The following is a 15,860-nucleotide window of genomic DNA, read 5'->3' as shown; positions in this document are numbered from 1 at the left end:
TTATTCAAATTATTTCTTATTAATGAATTGGACCATTTAAAATCGCCGCAAATCATTTCTTTGTTTGCATAGTTTAAGACTAAACATTAATCAGTAGTGACTTTCCAAAGGCATTCATCGCCAAGCCCAAATATCAGCTGACGTCATATGGTAAACAAACACAAACAGAATTTAATGAACTTCAAATTATCATTATTATTTATTGCATTTTTTGCTCGTTATTCCACCAGGTAAATAATTATATATATAATATTTAATAAATGATTGAATATATAATAATACATACGCAATCTGCATAACTTAAAACATCATATTTATTATTTTAATTGGAATTCATTATTAAGATGAGTATTATTATACAAATATACCATTCGGTACGGACCCGACCATGGAAGATCAGATAATAAATAAACATGAATTCATAAGACCAAAAAATTCAACCTTGATTATCCTTCGGGGCCCGTGGCGCAATGGATAGAGACGTTGAATCTCTACGATTCCAGGTGAGAATTGTCTGTATATAGCGGTTTCAATCCTACCCAAAGCCGGCCAGACAACAACAACTATGGATGGCAATAGTCCGCAATAAATATTTAAAATATCATGCTTAAGCGTACTGAGCAACACCGGGCCTCCCGCAAGTATATATATATATATATATATATATATATATATATATATATATATATATATATATATATATATATATATATATAAGAGAAAACAAATTAAAACTGTAAGTTGAAATTTACAATTAAATTTATTGTTCGACTGAATACCGCAAAAAACAATTTTCAAAGTTTTTATTCCGCGGAGTTTTCAAAGAATGCTATTCTTCTCATCAGAGGACAGAAAGAAATCAGCAATGCTCAAATTCGTTCGTTACGGCATTAAATAAAACCGCAATTTATTATAGTTATAAATTGCAAAAATGTATTTGCCCTATAAAACAACAAGGGAAAAAATTTAGGAGATGGAGAAAAAATAAACATAAACCAGCAATAAATTTGCAGCTCGCATGAAGACTCTTTCAAAGTTACTCCGAAAAGCGAAAAATAATTCTTTAAAAGAATCAAATAATCCAAATTTTAAATTTAAATCCCGTTGAGTATAATTAGTCCGGTTGGAAAAATTCAACGCAGCTCAAATTCATGGAAATTGTTCTTGCTGTTAGTTTAGTAATCCGATAGTAGAATAGCCGATCTCCAGTTGAGATGGAGAGAAAAGCTAACATGTCACCTTCCATCGCTGGCTAAATTAGAAAAGACGATTTCAGACTTAAATTTTTAAAAAACAATTTAGACCAGACTTAATTAAAAAAAAACAATTTAGGCCAGCCTAAATCATGCTCGCACGTGAATATTTCTACCACATAGAAACTGTCTAGACAGACTGAATCAGTTCTTTCTGCAATCTGTTGTCAATGCCAATATTAAATGGATGCAAGTAAAGATTAGAATGTTTTAACCGTGGAAACATCTTATAATTATAAGGCTGTCAAATAGTAATGATGATGATGATGATGATGATATAATGCTAAATCTAGTAATAATAATGTTAATGATAATAATAAAGACTAATAATACTTATAATAATAAAATCATGTCAATAATAATGATAACAAATAGGACAGTAAAAACAGTAATAATAATAATAATATTAGTAATAATCGTAACAAATTTATTATTATTATTATTATTATTATTATTATTATTATTATTAATAATAATAATAATAAAAATAACAATAATACAAATGGTGATGATAATACGAATAAAAGATAGTAATAAATAATAATAATAGTAATAATCATAGTGATAATAAAATGATTCTAATAGCATACCTATAAAAATGATTATATATATATATATATATATATATATATTATAACAAAACAAGAAGACTAAGGATATGGTAAATCTTTAAGTAAAATATTTAATGAATATGAAATATTGAGATCATGTTGGTAAATAAGTTATATAATTTATATAATAAAAAATGTAATAATATTTGAGTTCTATTTTTCGTTGATAAGTAAAAATAAAATAATAAAAGCCAATAGTGGTTTTGATTATTTCTATAATTCTCAGGATACAATGCGAAAAACTAGAAATGAGGATAAAACGCTAGTAATAATGATAATAATAATAATAATAATAATAATAATAATAATAATAATAATAATAAAACCTTCAAATTTTAGGAGGTTAGGTAATTTCTAAATTAAAATATTTGTATTTTTCTTATGTTTGCATTGGAAAATCAGCTCACTCTTTGTATTGATTACATCCATGGATTGAGGAGATATTAATATCCTAACTGCCTCAGATAAGGAGAGATTACAATATTTAAAGCCAGAGAAATGTTTCTGTTGTGTAAAAAAAACAAACTATTTTCTTTACGTCAAAAGTCTCACGCTCACACATGAATTCCATAGCTAATATAACATACTGGCCCAATGGGTCACGGGTAGTCTAGTAGAGTATATTTGTTGTTTTTTTTAAAAGTCGGTTTCTATTTAACTCATAGTTGAGACCCTAACAGGTACTACCACTCCGGGTCAGAGTGGACTTCAGAGCAATGGAAATTAAAGGGTGGCTCCACACTCCCCAAAGCCCGCAAACTGGTCATATCCAGGACCGACCTCTCAAAGGACACACACACACACACACACACACACACACACACACACACACACACACACACACACACACACACATATATATATGTGTATATATATGTGTGTGTGTACGTGTGTGTGTGTGTACTTGTCTGTCTAATATATACATTCAAACTTCTATCCGTTTTTTTTTCAATGTTCATCACTTAACAGCTAGTTTTACGAACTAAAAATCAATTTGAATTTGTTTTGCCGTCTAAATCGTCTATTTACCAAGTTCCAAGTAAACCAAAAATTACAGGATAATTTTCTAGAAACCTCTCTCCAGATAGACAAAAACAGAATATTCCGCGTTTCATCCACGCGTGGATTATAACTTACTATATATATATATATATATATATATATATATATATATATAGATAGATAGGTAGATAGATAGATAGATAGAGAGAGAGAGAGAGAGAGAGAGAGAGAGGGAGGAGAGACTTGTATGTCTTATACATATATATATATTCAGACTCAATTTCCAACCTCTGAGGACCTGTCGGAAGTTATCTCTATTATGAAACAAAAGAATAAAAATCTGTATTTCCTGAAGTATTTCGGAAAAGAGGGTATAAGTTCCAAGCATCGAGAACTGAATCTTCAGGAGAGTTTCATTTACAATTGAATTTTGATCAAGCCGAAACGTTGTGAAAATAACACTTAACATTACATCGGATAATCCAATATGTCTAACATTGTTAAGAACATATCTTTTATACATATGTGTTATTGATTTGATAACCATGTAAGTGCAGTAAAATGTTGTATTTAGATAGTCACTAAATTTTTTTATCGTAAATATTCACTATATTTATTTATTTTTATAAATATTCACTTTATTTATCTTTTTTATATATATTCACTTTATTTATTTTTTATATATATTCATTTTATTTATTTTTTATATATATTCACTTTATTTATTTTTTTATATATATTCATTTTATTTATTTTTTATAAATATTCACTTTATTTTTTATAATTTATTTATTTTTTATATATATTCACTTTATTTATTTTTTTTATATATGTTCACTTTATTTATTTTTTTTATATATATTCATTTTATTTATTTTTTTATAAATATTCACTTTATTTTTTTTATAATTTATTTTTTTTTTATATATTCACTTTATTTATTTTTTTATATATGTTCACTTTATTTATTTTTTTACATATATTCATTTTATTTATTTTTTATAAATATTCACTTTATTTTTTTATAATTTATTTATTTTTATATATATTCATTTTTTATATATATTCACTTTATTTATTTTTTTATATATTCATTTTATTTATTTTTTATATATATTCACTTTATTTATTTTTTTATATATGTTCACTTTATTTATTTTTTTATATATATTCATTTTATTTATTTTTATAAATATTTACTTTATTTTTTTATAATTTATTTATTTTTTTATATATATTCATTTTATTTATTTTATGTATTTTATTGTTTTTCAAAAATATTCACTTTATTTACTGATTTTTTTTTTTTTTTAAATATTCACTTTATTTATTTTATTCTATGAATATTCACTTTATTCTCATTTCATGAATTTCAGGGGAGACGGGTGCCGGCAAAAGTACTCTCCTCAATCTTCTTTTAGGGGAAAACGTCTTACCACACCACGCTCTTAGTTGTACATCAACCATCTGTAAAATCAAGTACGGTCCGACGAAACGGGTGCGTATCACGAGTTGCACAATGCAAGTCGACGAATTTGATATCGCCGAAAATGTTGAAGCCGAAACAAAAATGAAAGAAGCTCTCTTTAAACGGTCACAACGAGAAAAAGGTCCGGATATTAAAGAAGTCGAAGTGTTTATACCAAGTGAACTATTAAAGGTCAGTGTAAAATATATCATGTAGGTTTGTACCGCCCCCCCCTCTCTCTCTCTCTCTCTCTCTCTCTCTCTCTCTCTCTCTCTCTCTATATATATATATATATATATATATATATATATACTAGCTGTAAATACCCCGTATTTCCCGGGGTCTTACTTTACAATAGACAGAAATGCGGGATTATTATAATCTATACACCTAGAGAGTTGAGTTTTTCCTTTGATATTTAAGCCCTAATCCTTTTCTATTTAAAACTTATTTAAACGGACTTTAGAATATACTCAGTCAGCTGTGAAGAAATGTTTGCTGCAAAACTAAAAATTAAAACATGAAATAATAGCTATTACGTTACACATGCATATTCGTAATGCCGTCGTTCGACCTTACCTGGCATATCTCATTTTTTTTTTTTAAATTTTCACACTCTTGCTCTGATTTTCTCTGGCTAAAGCCCAAATATAAAGTTTAGCATAGGTTCGAATATCCGATGTAGTAAGTTTCATGTTTGTAGACCAAGAATTGACAGAGGAGTTTGGTAGGTAAAGTTTTTAAACAAATGTATATACGCATGCATAAATATATATGGAAACAATTTTGTGTTTACTAAAACGTTTCTACGCAAATATTACGAAAGCATAAATCATGTAGAATATCTGCATGAATATAATTACACGTAATAGTTAACTAAAGATGATTATCCCATTACCAAAGTCGCTGGAAAAATGATGGGGCCCTTTTATCGCTCCAGTAGATGTCTCACTCCTGATGCAATTCTTTACCTATATAAATGCCACGTTCGGCCAACGATGGAGTACTGTTGCCACATCTGGGCAGGATCTGCTAGAAGCAGCTTATCCTGTCTTGCGGGAGTTCAAAATAGACTTCGTAGCTTAGTGGGGATGTCCTTTTCTCTTCCCTGCAACCTCTTTTCCACAGAAGAGACGTAGCGAGTCTGTCCCTGCTTTATCGTTATTTTCATGGCAGGTTCTCATCTGAACTGCAATCTATGGTCCCTCCTCGCCAGACTTCCACAGAAAACACTCATCTAGCCAGAACCACTATCAACAATTTCCCACACACTGTATCTGTGCCTACACCTAAACGTAGATTCCATGAACAGGGCTTCTTTTTTATAGAACTGCTCGCCTGTGGAACTCTATTCCGTTTCCTGCTTTCCATATAAAAGTGAACGTGTCTGTGTGTGTGTCTGTGTACATTTTCCTACGCAATAACTCTGTCTATTTTCAGCCTACAGACTTGAAATTTGATATACAGGATACTGAAGTTTGAGAAAATCTTTGGAATCCGTTTTCAGCCAGTTAAGGGGTCAAAGTTCAACAACTTGACCTTTAAGGACTCTACCAAACTCATCCACTAATTTTGGGTATAAACAATTGAAATTTTAGATATATGTTCCTTGGACATGGATCTAACTTAATAACTTGATTTGAGCCCAAAACAATAAATTTTAAGGGGTCATAATAGGGTCAAAGTTTAAAAAAATTGACCATTATTTTTTTTGCTCAACATGCACCTCCAAGCACCCGGTCAACGCCGGGCTGAAATGCTAGTATATATATATATAACTGTGCCAATTGTTTTATTCCAGATTAGTCAAATATCACTATTTCACTAAATATAGGTCACAAAAAATGAAAATTGTATCATAAAATGACTGCTTTTACTTCATTTAATAATATCGAAAATAAAAGTAAATTTATCTTTCGAAAATTTCACATCTTCGATTTCAATGCATTTAAATTTGGAGAAAACTACAACATCGCAGAGACAGTTATTATCGTAACATCTATACAGCGTGGATTGCGATTTTGCGCAATTCATTTTGCGCCAGTCATTTTGGCCATTCATTTTGCGCCATTCATTTTGCGCCATTCATTTTTGCCATTCATTTTGCGCCATTTGTTTTGGCCATTAATTTTGGCCATTAATTTTGGCCATTTATTTTGCGCCATTCATTTTTGCCATTCATTTTGCGCCATTTGTTTTGGCCATTAATTTTGGCCATTTATTTTGCGCCATTCATTTTGGTATTCATTTTGCGCCATTCATTTTGGCCATTCATTTTGGCCATTCATTTTGGCCATTCATTTTGCGCCATTCATTTTGGCCATTCATTTTGGCCATTCATTTTGCGCCATTCATTTTGGCCATTCATTTTGGCCATTCATTTTGCGCCATTCATTTTGGCCATTCATTTTGGCCATTCATTTTGGCCAATAATTTTGGCCCTTCGCTCCGATCGCTGAGACGTGCCGGTCGAGATTCAGTCCTCATCAATCAGTCCAGTTGAAACTGGGTTATTTCGTCGGCCTTTTATCTGGTGGGCTGAGACATTCGTTCTAGATAGTCCTGAGAAGTCCATCCTCTTAGACTTTGCCTGCCGTCTTTCGGGTGGACTAAGTTTATTGCTTACTGCCTGAGGCGCCCCGACCGAGAAATGTAAACGGGGCTGTTCAAGCAATTAAAAAAACAGAATGTCCCTCTTCTAGGGCGCTAACTCGATTTTCCACATGTTGCAACCTTGTGCCACATCCTCCTGCAGTGGCAAGGAAGTAAATACCAGCGATCCGTGGCAGCTATGGCCCTAGAAACATGACGTAAACTTCTGTAACATAAATTCGCTAATACACGTTTTGTCAACTATACCACTGTGTTTGTCTTGATTATTATGGGCCTGTAAGGCTACAACAGTAACATAGTCTGGTACGAAGACAACTTCAATATCACACTTACAAACATTATCCGCCCACCCCAGACAATCATGACATATTTAGAGGAGAGAATGGATCCAAAATTAATTTCGAACTACCAAGCTTGTTTTATTGAGGGAAAGGCGCTTAGATCCCTTAATTCGAACAAGACAAATCGTTTTCTTTTATTCGTCAGACTTTAATAATCAATTATTTAATCGATGTATGATTTTTGGTTTCAGTGTGGATTGATGCTGGTTGATACGCCGGGTATTGGAGAGAACGAAGCCATGGAGGAGATGCTGATGAAGTTCATAAATGAAAATCACATTCAGGGATTTATCTATGTAATTAAGATCGACGGTGGAGACGGAGGAGTCCAGGCAGACAGGGTATAGCTTTTTATTCACCTTTTGATCTTTCACTGGCAAGGTAAACCGGTATTACCCGGGAGTAATAAGTTAATATTTTTATGTTTTGAACAATTTCTTTTCGGGCAGTTTCGGTTTCTTTTTTCTTTTCTTCGCACTTCCATTTTTATAAAGATTTATTTATTTTAATTTGTTGATCGTTATTATTTATTTGTTTTGTCCTTTTTAGTGTTTGCTCCATGAAAAAACAAACAAATAAAAAAACAAAAACAAAAATAAAGGAAAAATTGTACGATGTGGGTACACATGATGGAAAGAAAATGTCGTGCACCAAAAATCACGCAATTTGATAAAGTGGTTTTATTTTTGAATAAGAAAGTCATTTTTAAGCGAATTTGATTTTTTCAATGCCCTCTTTTCATACTAAGAATGACTTTCTAAAATCTTGCAAGTTTACATTATTTGAAGTTATCTCCCTTGCTCATTCTGTCTGTTTTAAAATTGGCGCCGGGATGGCATCGCGATGGCATCGCTGTTTGTTTAGCGATAAAATTTATTTATTATTTATTTAATAATAAAACCACTCGATCAATTAACGTGATTTTTTGCACGATATGTTATTTCTATCACGTGTACATATATTATGAAGATCTATCTTTACTTTTGTTTATTTTTATAAAGAAACAAACACCGTCTTTTATGGACATTTCAATTTCGCCCGTCATTTACAATGTATATAATTATAAAACTCTGTGGACCGTCTTTATTTGCTGGATTTACTTTTGTCTTCGTAGAGCCGCCAATCCCATCTTTTAAAATAGTGATGACAGGTTATATATATATATATATATATATATATATATATATATATATATATATATATATATATATATATATGTGTGTGTGTGTATATATATATATATGTGTATATATATATATAATTAGTTTTTTAAAAAAGAAATCCAGCAGAGTGCTCAATTAAAAGGAAAATCCGAAAAATAAGAGCGTATTTATATTTTGTATTTTGTATACAGAAAGTTGTTAGCTGAGATTAGTCATTGGTACCGTCGGTTTCAAGGACGATAATTAGGACCGTTTTAGATATCCATATCAAGCTCTGTTCAGCCAATAGTCATCAGGATATGATATATATATATATCAATTAAAGAATAGGAATGAAAAGTTTACCTGATAAAAGCAAGTATAAACTCCAAACTTATTATTTATAATATTTATATTGGAACTCAAACGATTAAAAAAGCTCAATATAAACATAATATAAAATAGAGCTTATCATAAGAGAAAGAAATCAAGATTGTAAATTAAAATTTACAAGTAAATCTATTGTTCGGCTGAATACTCCAAAAGCAATTTTTAAGAAATCCTTATTCCGCGGAGTTTCTCCTCTTCAGAGGAAAATATTAGTATAGTCCAGCTAAGAACTTGCTGGTTAAAACACACACACACACACACACACACACACACACACACACACACACACACACACACACACACACACACACACACATATATATATACATTTAAATAAGGGGGTAGTCACCAACAATGTTTATTTTTTAACATTATTTTATTATTCCGTGTCTTGGTTTTTCATTGAAAATTATGTTTAGATCATTGTAATAATGTTTTTAAATCATTGAAATCGTTTTTAACGCGTTTCAGACGTTCTGTGAAGCGTCCTCTTCAGAAATTATTTTTAAAATGTGTTGAAGATGTAAAAATAGCATTTTCGTAGTTCATTTGAAGTGTTTCCAAGAGGTGGAAACGTGTGTCTACTATTCATTGGAAGGTTCAATTTTTATTACTCTTTTATTTGGCTGTGGTATATATATATATATATATATATATATATATATATATATATATATATATATATATATATATATATAATGTCATAACCAGCAAATTCTTAGCTAGGCTATACTAATAGTTTGCTAATATTTCTCTTTCCTCTGATAAGATGAATAACATACTTTGAAACTCCGCGGATTAAGGATTTATTAAAACTTGGTCTTGAAATATTCTGTCGAACAATACATTTTCTTGTAAATTTTACTTTTCCTTATATATATATATATATATATATATATATATATATATATATATATATATATATGAAAATATATATATATATATATATATATATATTTGGTGTGTGTGTGTATATGTATATGTGTATATGTGTGTATATATACATACATATACATATATTTATATATATATACATGTATGTATATGTATGTATATATTTATATATATGTATGATATATATGAATATAGATGTATGCATACGTATATATATGTGTGTGTGCGTGCGTGTGTGTGTGTGTGTGTATAAGCATTGCTCAGAGGCTAAGGAATAAGGCTGAAGAGTTGTATATTTTGGTTTCGAATCTAACTTATGGCACCCAAGTCACACACACACACACACACACACACACACACACACACACACACACACACACACACACACACACATATATTAATGTGAATCTCTATATATTAAGTAAACTATAATTACGGGCAGAGAATTGTCTCCATGATAATAAATACGCATTCTGTATGAATTAAAATGTCATATTTAAACAACTGGACAACGCCGGGCTGCCTACTAGTATTCGTATAAAAATCAATTTCTATTAACTATTGACGATTAAATATTTGATTCACTAGTTTCCAAAATTGCTTTCTTAATTTCATTTTTAACAAACATTTCTGAATTGATCCATTTTCTACAACATTAGTGGTCTTATCTAAGCCGTCGCGCAATCGTATTAACAAATATATCAATCGGTTTAAAAAATCTTTAAGTATCCTTTTGTAATAAAAATGTTTTTATATATATATATATATATATATATATATATAGTTATTTAATAAAATATCCTATTTTATATTTTAACTAACGGGTGGGGGTACCCGGCATTGCCCGAGTGTTTGGAGGTGTGTGGGATCGGCTGGGGGTGGGGGGTGTTAATGAAAACCTAAGAATAAGCGAAGTAAAAAAAGAAAACAGAAAAACGAACGTTAAAACTTATCTGAAAAATAAAGCGGGGGGTACCCGGGCGGTGGAGGGGGTAATCAAAACATAAGAATAAGCGAAATAAAAAAAAAAAACACAAAAAACTAACGTAAGGCAAACGAACGATGTTAAATGTTTATTTAAACTAAATGAGGTTATGACGTCGTCTGACGCATGCGTAGAACCAATCTCGTCATGAGAGGACGTTTTTTGCTGATCCCCCCCCCTGTAGAAAAGTGTTGATTTCAGGGTGAAAATATTTACGTTTTTGGCCAATTTTTCGATATTTTTCGGGCGAAGGATGGGAATTTTATATGATACCAAGTTTGTGAATTTTTGTTCTATCTGTCGAAAGTTTTTACCGGATACACAAACATACACACATACATACATACATACATTTTCGCTTTTATATATATAGATAATTTATATCTGATAAGAGGTATCGTTCAGTCTTCTTAGACCATGAGTATCCACTGAAGGGTATCTGCATTTTTTGTGGCAAGAGTTACACAATCTCCAACCACACGTTTCTTGGATCGGTACTGTTTTTTAATTCCATTTGCAAGTATAGTGGAAAGTACAGCGCTTAGCATTCCTAAATTATCACCCATCAGATACTGCCCAGGCTCATCGTTGCTTAACTACGGTGATCTGGTAAGAACCAGTATTTCCACGTGATTATGCCTTACATCTGACATTTTATAAAAATATTTTATATTTAGCATATTACTAAAAACTGTTTTCATTTTAGGTATTTAGATTGGTTTGGTTGTTTTTTTTTACGGCATATCAACCCTTTTCAGGTAATTTAATGCCGAATCCAAAGATTTTGAAGAAAATTTTTTAATAGAATACATAGTTTTTTTTTCCCAAGTCGGCTTCTATTTAACCCATAGTTGGGATTCTAAAAGGGACTACCACTCCGGGTCAGGGTGGACCTGGGAGCAATGGCAATTAAAGGGTGCCTCCACACTCCCCGAAGCCCGCAAGTTGGGGCCTCACCACTGGATATAGTTTAAGGTCATGTCCAGGACCTAGATATTTAGTAAAATATTTATGAAAAACAAATAAAGAAAATCTACATAAATCACGATACATCCAGCAGTCGCACGAGATAGGCCAGGGTAGAAATTTAGATTTCTAACCATGGGGTTCCGATTTCGAATCTCGCTAGATTCTGCTACTCTTATGAGTTTAGACGACGAAACACGTGACGGTGAATAATTATATTTTAAACAAAATATATGTCGCTCCCATTTGGGGGTAACAAATTGATAAAAGGGAAAATTATTCTTAACTCGCATTTGGGTAAAAATGCACTTTCGTATAAATAATTGGATTCAAACAAAAGTGTCGCAAACAAAAACAAATAGATAACATCTATGAAAAAATAGATATTCTCGTGTTTTGAATAAAATGTCATTTTCATATTTTATGATTTTAGTCAAATATCATTTTCGTATGAAGGATTTGAGTAAGATATATTTTTATCTAGTATTTTGATAAACTATTCTTTCTTATATTTAGAAATTTTTATTGCATATATTTTGTTTATATCTAAGATTTTAGTAAAATATCCTTTTCATTATTATTATTAAAACAATTTTTTTTTAGTCCTTTGAGATGGGGCTTCATACTTTGTGTATTAATTCTTTTTGTGGACTGTTATCCTCATCTTCATAAGTTGTTGTTGTTATTTCACCACGTTTCGGTTAACTCATCTTTTGGCTTTCTTCAGGTGATTAACCGCAACGGGGCAGGAATGCTGATTCTTGTAAGTTATCCCCAGTAATTACTGCCATGGTTGTTGTCTCACCTCGTTTTGGCCAACTAATCCTCTGGCCTGCTTCGGGTAGAATTGAAACCGCTATCCTCAGACAATGCTCACCTAAACCGTAGAGACTCAACACCTCTATCCACTACGACACGGGCCCATTCGGCTTAAACATAGTGAAACAACAATTATGGAGATGACGATAACATTTCAAAAAGAATAAAAGCACAAATTATCCTTTTCATATTTCAAATATATCATACTTTGACTCACAGTAAAATATATAAAAAAAAACTTATTCACAGATCCTGAAACTTTTAAACATGGTTCTTGAAAAACAACGTTCCGGTCGAGCAGATCCGACCGATACTTGCCTTCAAGACACGTCGGCGGCCTTGTTTGTCTGTAATCGTTGGGATCTCGTTCCGGATAAGGACAAAGAAAAAGTGCAAGAACATGCGATGACAAAAATCGAGAGTTGCTGGCCGGTGGAAAAATCCGAAATGCTCTTCATGTCGGCCATGTCAGCTTTACGACACTATCAAAATGGCTTCCAGTCTGAATCTTACACACAACTTTTGACAGGAATCATTAACATCGTAGAGAAATCGACGTTCCTCATCACGAAAAGATTTTTCAGGTTAGTTCTTTAAAAGAAAATTCGAATATAACCGCATATTTATCGATACAAGCGACTTCCAGTTTCAAAAATCATTCACACTAAGCGGTGTAACTTAATCCGAAAGCACCTACGAAAATGTAAGTCTGTAATAATCTGAAAATGTACGTCTGTAATAATCTGAAAATGTACGTCTGTAATAATCTGAAAATGTAAGTCTGTAATAATCTGAAAATGTAAGTCTGTAATAATCTGAAAATGTAAGTCTGTAATAATCTGAAAATGTAAGTCTGTAATAATCTGAAAATGTACGTCTGTAATAATCTGAAAATGTACGTCTGTAATAATCTGAAAATGTAAGTCTGTAATAATCTGAAAATGTAAGTCTGTAATAATCTGAAAATGTAAGTCTGTAATAATCTGAAAATGTACGTCTGTAATAATCTGAAAATGTACGTCTGTAATAATCTGAAAATGTAAGTCTGTAATAATCTGAAAATGTAAGTCTGTAATAATCTGAAAATGTACGTCTGTAATAATCTGAAAATGTACGTCTGCAATAATCTGAAAAATAATTGAATGTTTAAATAAACGGAAAAGATTATGCATGAATGTTAACATAGTTAAAATATGAAGTTTCCACATATAATAAATTAGATAAAGCAAACATAATAAAATGTAAACGTAAATTTGTTAAAATAAAATTAAAAAGATACAATATACGACATAACCCCAAGCGATGCTTCATTCAGCAGCAGGTGTAACCTCCTCAACAATTTAATCCATGATGTAAACTCAAAGGAAAGTAATAATGACTTGCAATGTAATGTAGTCGTTAATATGCAGGGACCCAATACGTTGTAGACTCCATCGCAAGGAACATAAGAAAGGAAGAGAAAAGAATTTGAACTTGCTGTTTCAGGTTTTAACAAAAGACTTTTGTTCCCGTTTCTCTGGCCGCACGTGACTTCTCGTATCGGCTGTGACATCACCCACGTGTCTTTAACGTGATATCTATCAGTCACTCAAACCTGATCCTCGGTCTGTGCACATGTTTTTCTTTTTATAATCTTTTTTCGTTTTTCCTTGCCGTGACGTCATTTCGCACTCGGTTCGATCGTTTGAATAGAGCTGCCATACGCGTGTCCGGTCTCTATTACATATATACATATGTTACAGCAGGAACGCAAGATAGTGAGTCTTCAGATTAGATTACACCGTTTAGTGCAGACGATTTCAAAACAAAAAGTCGATTGGATCGGTAAATATGCGGTTATACCAAAATTCATTTATTTATTATTTTGTTGTGTTCATCGCTTATTTTTTTAATTTGTTTTTTTTGTTTGTATTTCCTTTCTGTTTTCTTCTTCTTCCCTTTTTCTTTCTTTTTTATTTCATCAGTCATTATTCATCGATATTGTTGCATTGAACAATTAATGGTTGTTTGGTTGTTTTTGTTTTACTGCATATCAACCCTTTTAAGATTATTTAATGCCGAATCCAGTGATTTTGAAGAAAAATTTATATTTTTTTTCAAGCCGGTTTCTGTTTAAACCATAGTTAGGATCCTAACCTGGGAACAATGGCAATTAAAAGGTGACTCAACACTGAGACCTTTTTTTTACATGGGAGTCACCACTTATCAAGGCCCGGAAGTCACTCGGGGATAAAGGTTATTGCGTGTACAGTAGTCAATGGGATAATATCGTAGTAATCGTTAGTAATGGAGACTTGATAAAGTGTCTTACTTAAGGAGGCGGTTTATCAGGAATTTGTTTATGTTAGACTTGAAGACACCTAAGTTGTAAGCAGGTGGGAAACAGGCAAATGGAAGAGAGTTCCACAGGCGTGCACTTCTAAGAAAGAAACTTTGTTCGTGGAATCTGCGTTTTGATTTATGCACAGATAAAGAATGGGTGTTTTTCGCGAAAGAATGGCGAGGGGAGATAGAACTTAGAGCTCGGACGAGCACTTACCATGGAAATAACGATGAAACAAAGACAGGCTCGCAACATCTCTTCTGTTGGAGAGAGGTTGCAGGGAAGAGAAAAGGGTGTTCTCCACTAGGCCACGAAGTCTGTTTTGTACTCTGTGAAGGCAGGATAGGCTGTTTTTAGCAGCTCCTGCCCAGATGTGGCAGCACTATTCCATCCTTGGACGTACTTGGCTTTTATATAGATAGAGAATCGCATCAGCAGTGAGATATCTTCTGGAGCGGGAGAAGGATCCCACCATTTTTCCAGCGACCTTAGCAACAGACTTTATGTACGTGTTCCATTTCAGGTCAGGAGTAAAGGTCAAACCCAGAAGCTTGTCAAAACGTTGAGTATCCCCTAGACGATAGCCATTCATTTCAATTGATACCAGACAGGAATCAGAGCGTTGATAATGTAAAGATAGGAGCTTGGTTTTAGATACATTAAAAGTAACCAGCCACCTCTTCCCCCACTGTACCACGCACTCAAGATCAGAGGAGAGAGAATCAGAGAGAACTTTGTCATTTACAGCCTTTGATGTGTTGCCATAGATGGTTGTGTCGTCAGAATAGATGTCAACGAATGATTTAAGTATGTGTTTTGGGAGATCATTGGTGTATATCAGGAAGAGAGTTGGGACCAGGATGGACGCATGAAGGACTCCAGCATTAATACTGTGGGCCTCTGATTTTTGCTCATCAATCACTACTCTTATGAGCCTATCGGAGAGAAATGATTTAATGATTGAGAAAACATTTCCAGTTATACCGTAGCTGGGAAGTAGGCCCTTATGCCATACCTTATCGAAGACATTTGATATGTCAAGAGCAATTTCCC

At 32.2% G+C, this 15,860-nt stretch overlaps 1 protein-coding gene across 2 annotated transcripts in view; it reads left to right on the top strand.

The window, feature by feature from the left end:
• Positions 1 to 15,860, top strand: part of LOC145297505 (uncharacterized) — a 230,953-nt gene that overhangs the window by 194,512 nt on the left and 20,581 nt on the right. For both annotated transcript variants that reach the window (XM_080143405.1, XM_080143404.1), the window contains exons 4-6: positions 4,243 to 4,526; positions 7,480 to 7,629; positions 12,734 to 13,068. In XM_080143405.1, the coding sequence (XP_079999531.1) occupies positions 4,243 to 4,526; positions 7,480 to 7,629; positions 12,734 to 13,068 (769 nt within the window). The remainder of the gene's footprint in view (positions 1 to 4,242; positions 4,527 to 7,479; positions 7,630 to 12,733; positions 13,069 to 15,860) is intronic.

Source organism: Euprymna scolopes, chromosome 18, assembly GCF_053919585.1.
Source record: "Euprymna scolopes isolate OS-2025 chromosome 18, ASM5391958v1, whole genome shotgun sequence".
Taxonomy (NCBI): domain Eukaryota; kingdom Metazoa; phylum Mollusca; class Cephalopoda; order Sepiida; family Sepiolidae; genus Euprymna; species Euprymna scolopes.
This window is presented reverse-complemented; position numbering and strand designations above follow the sequence as displayed.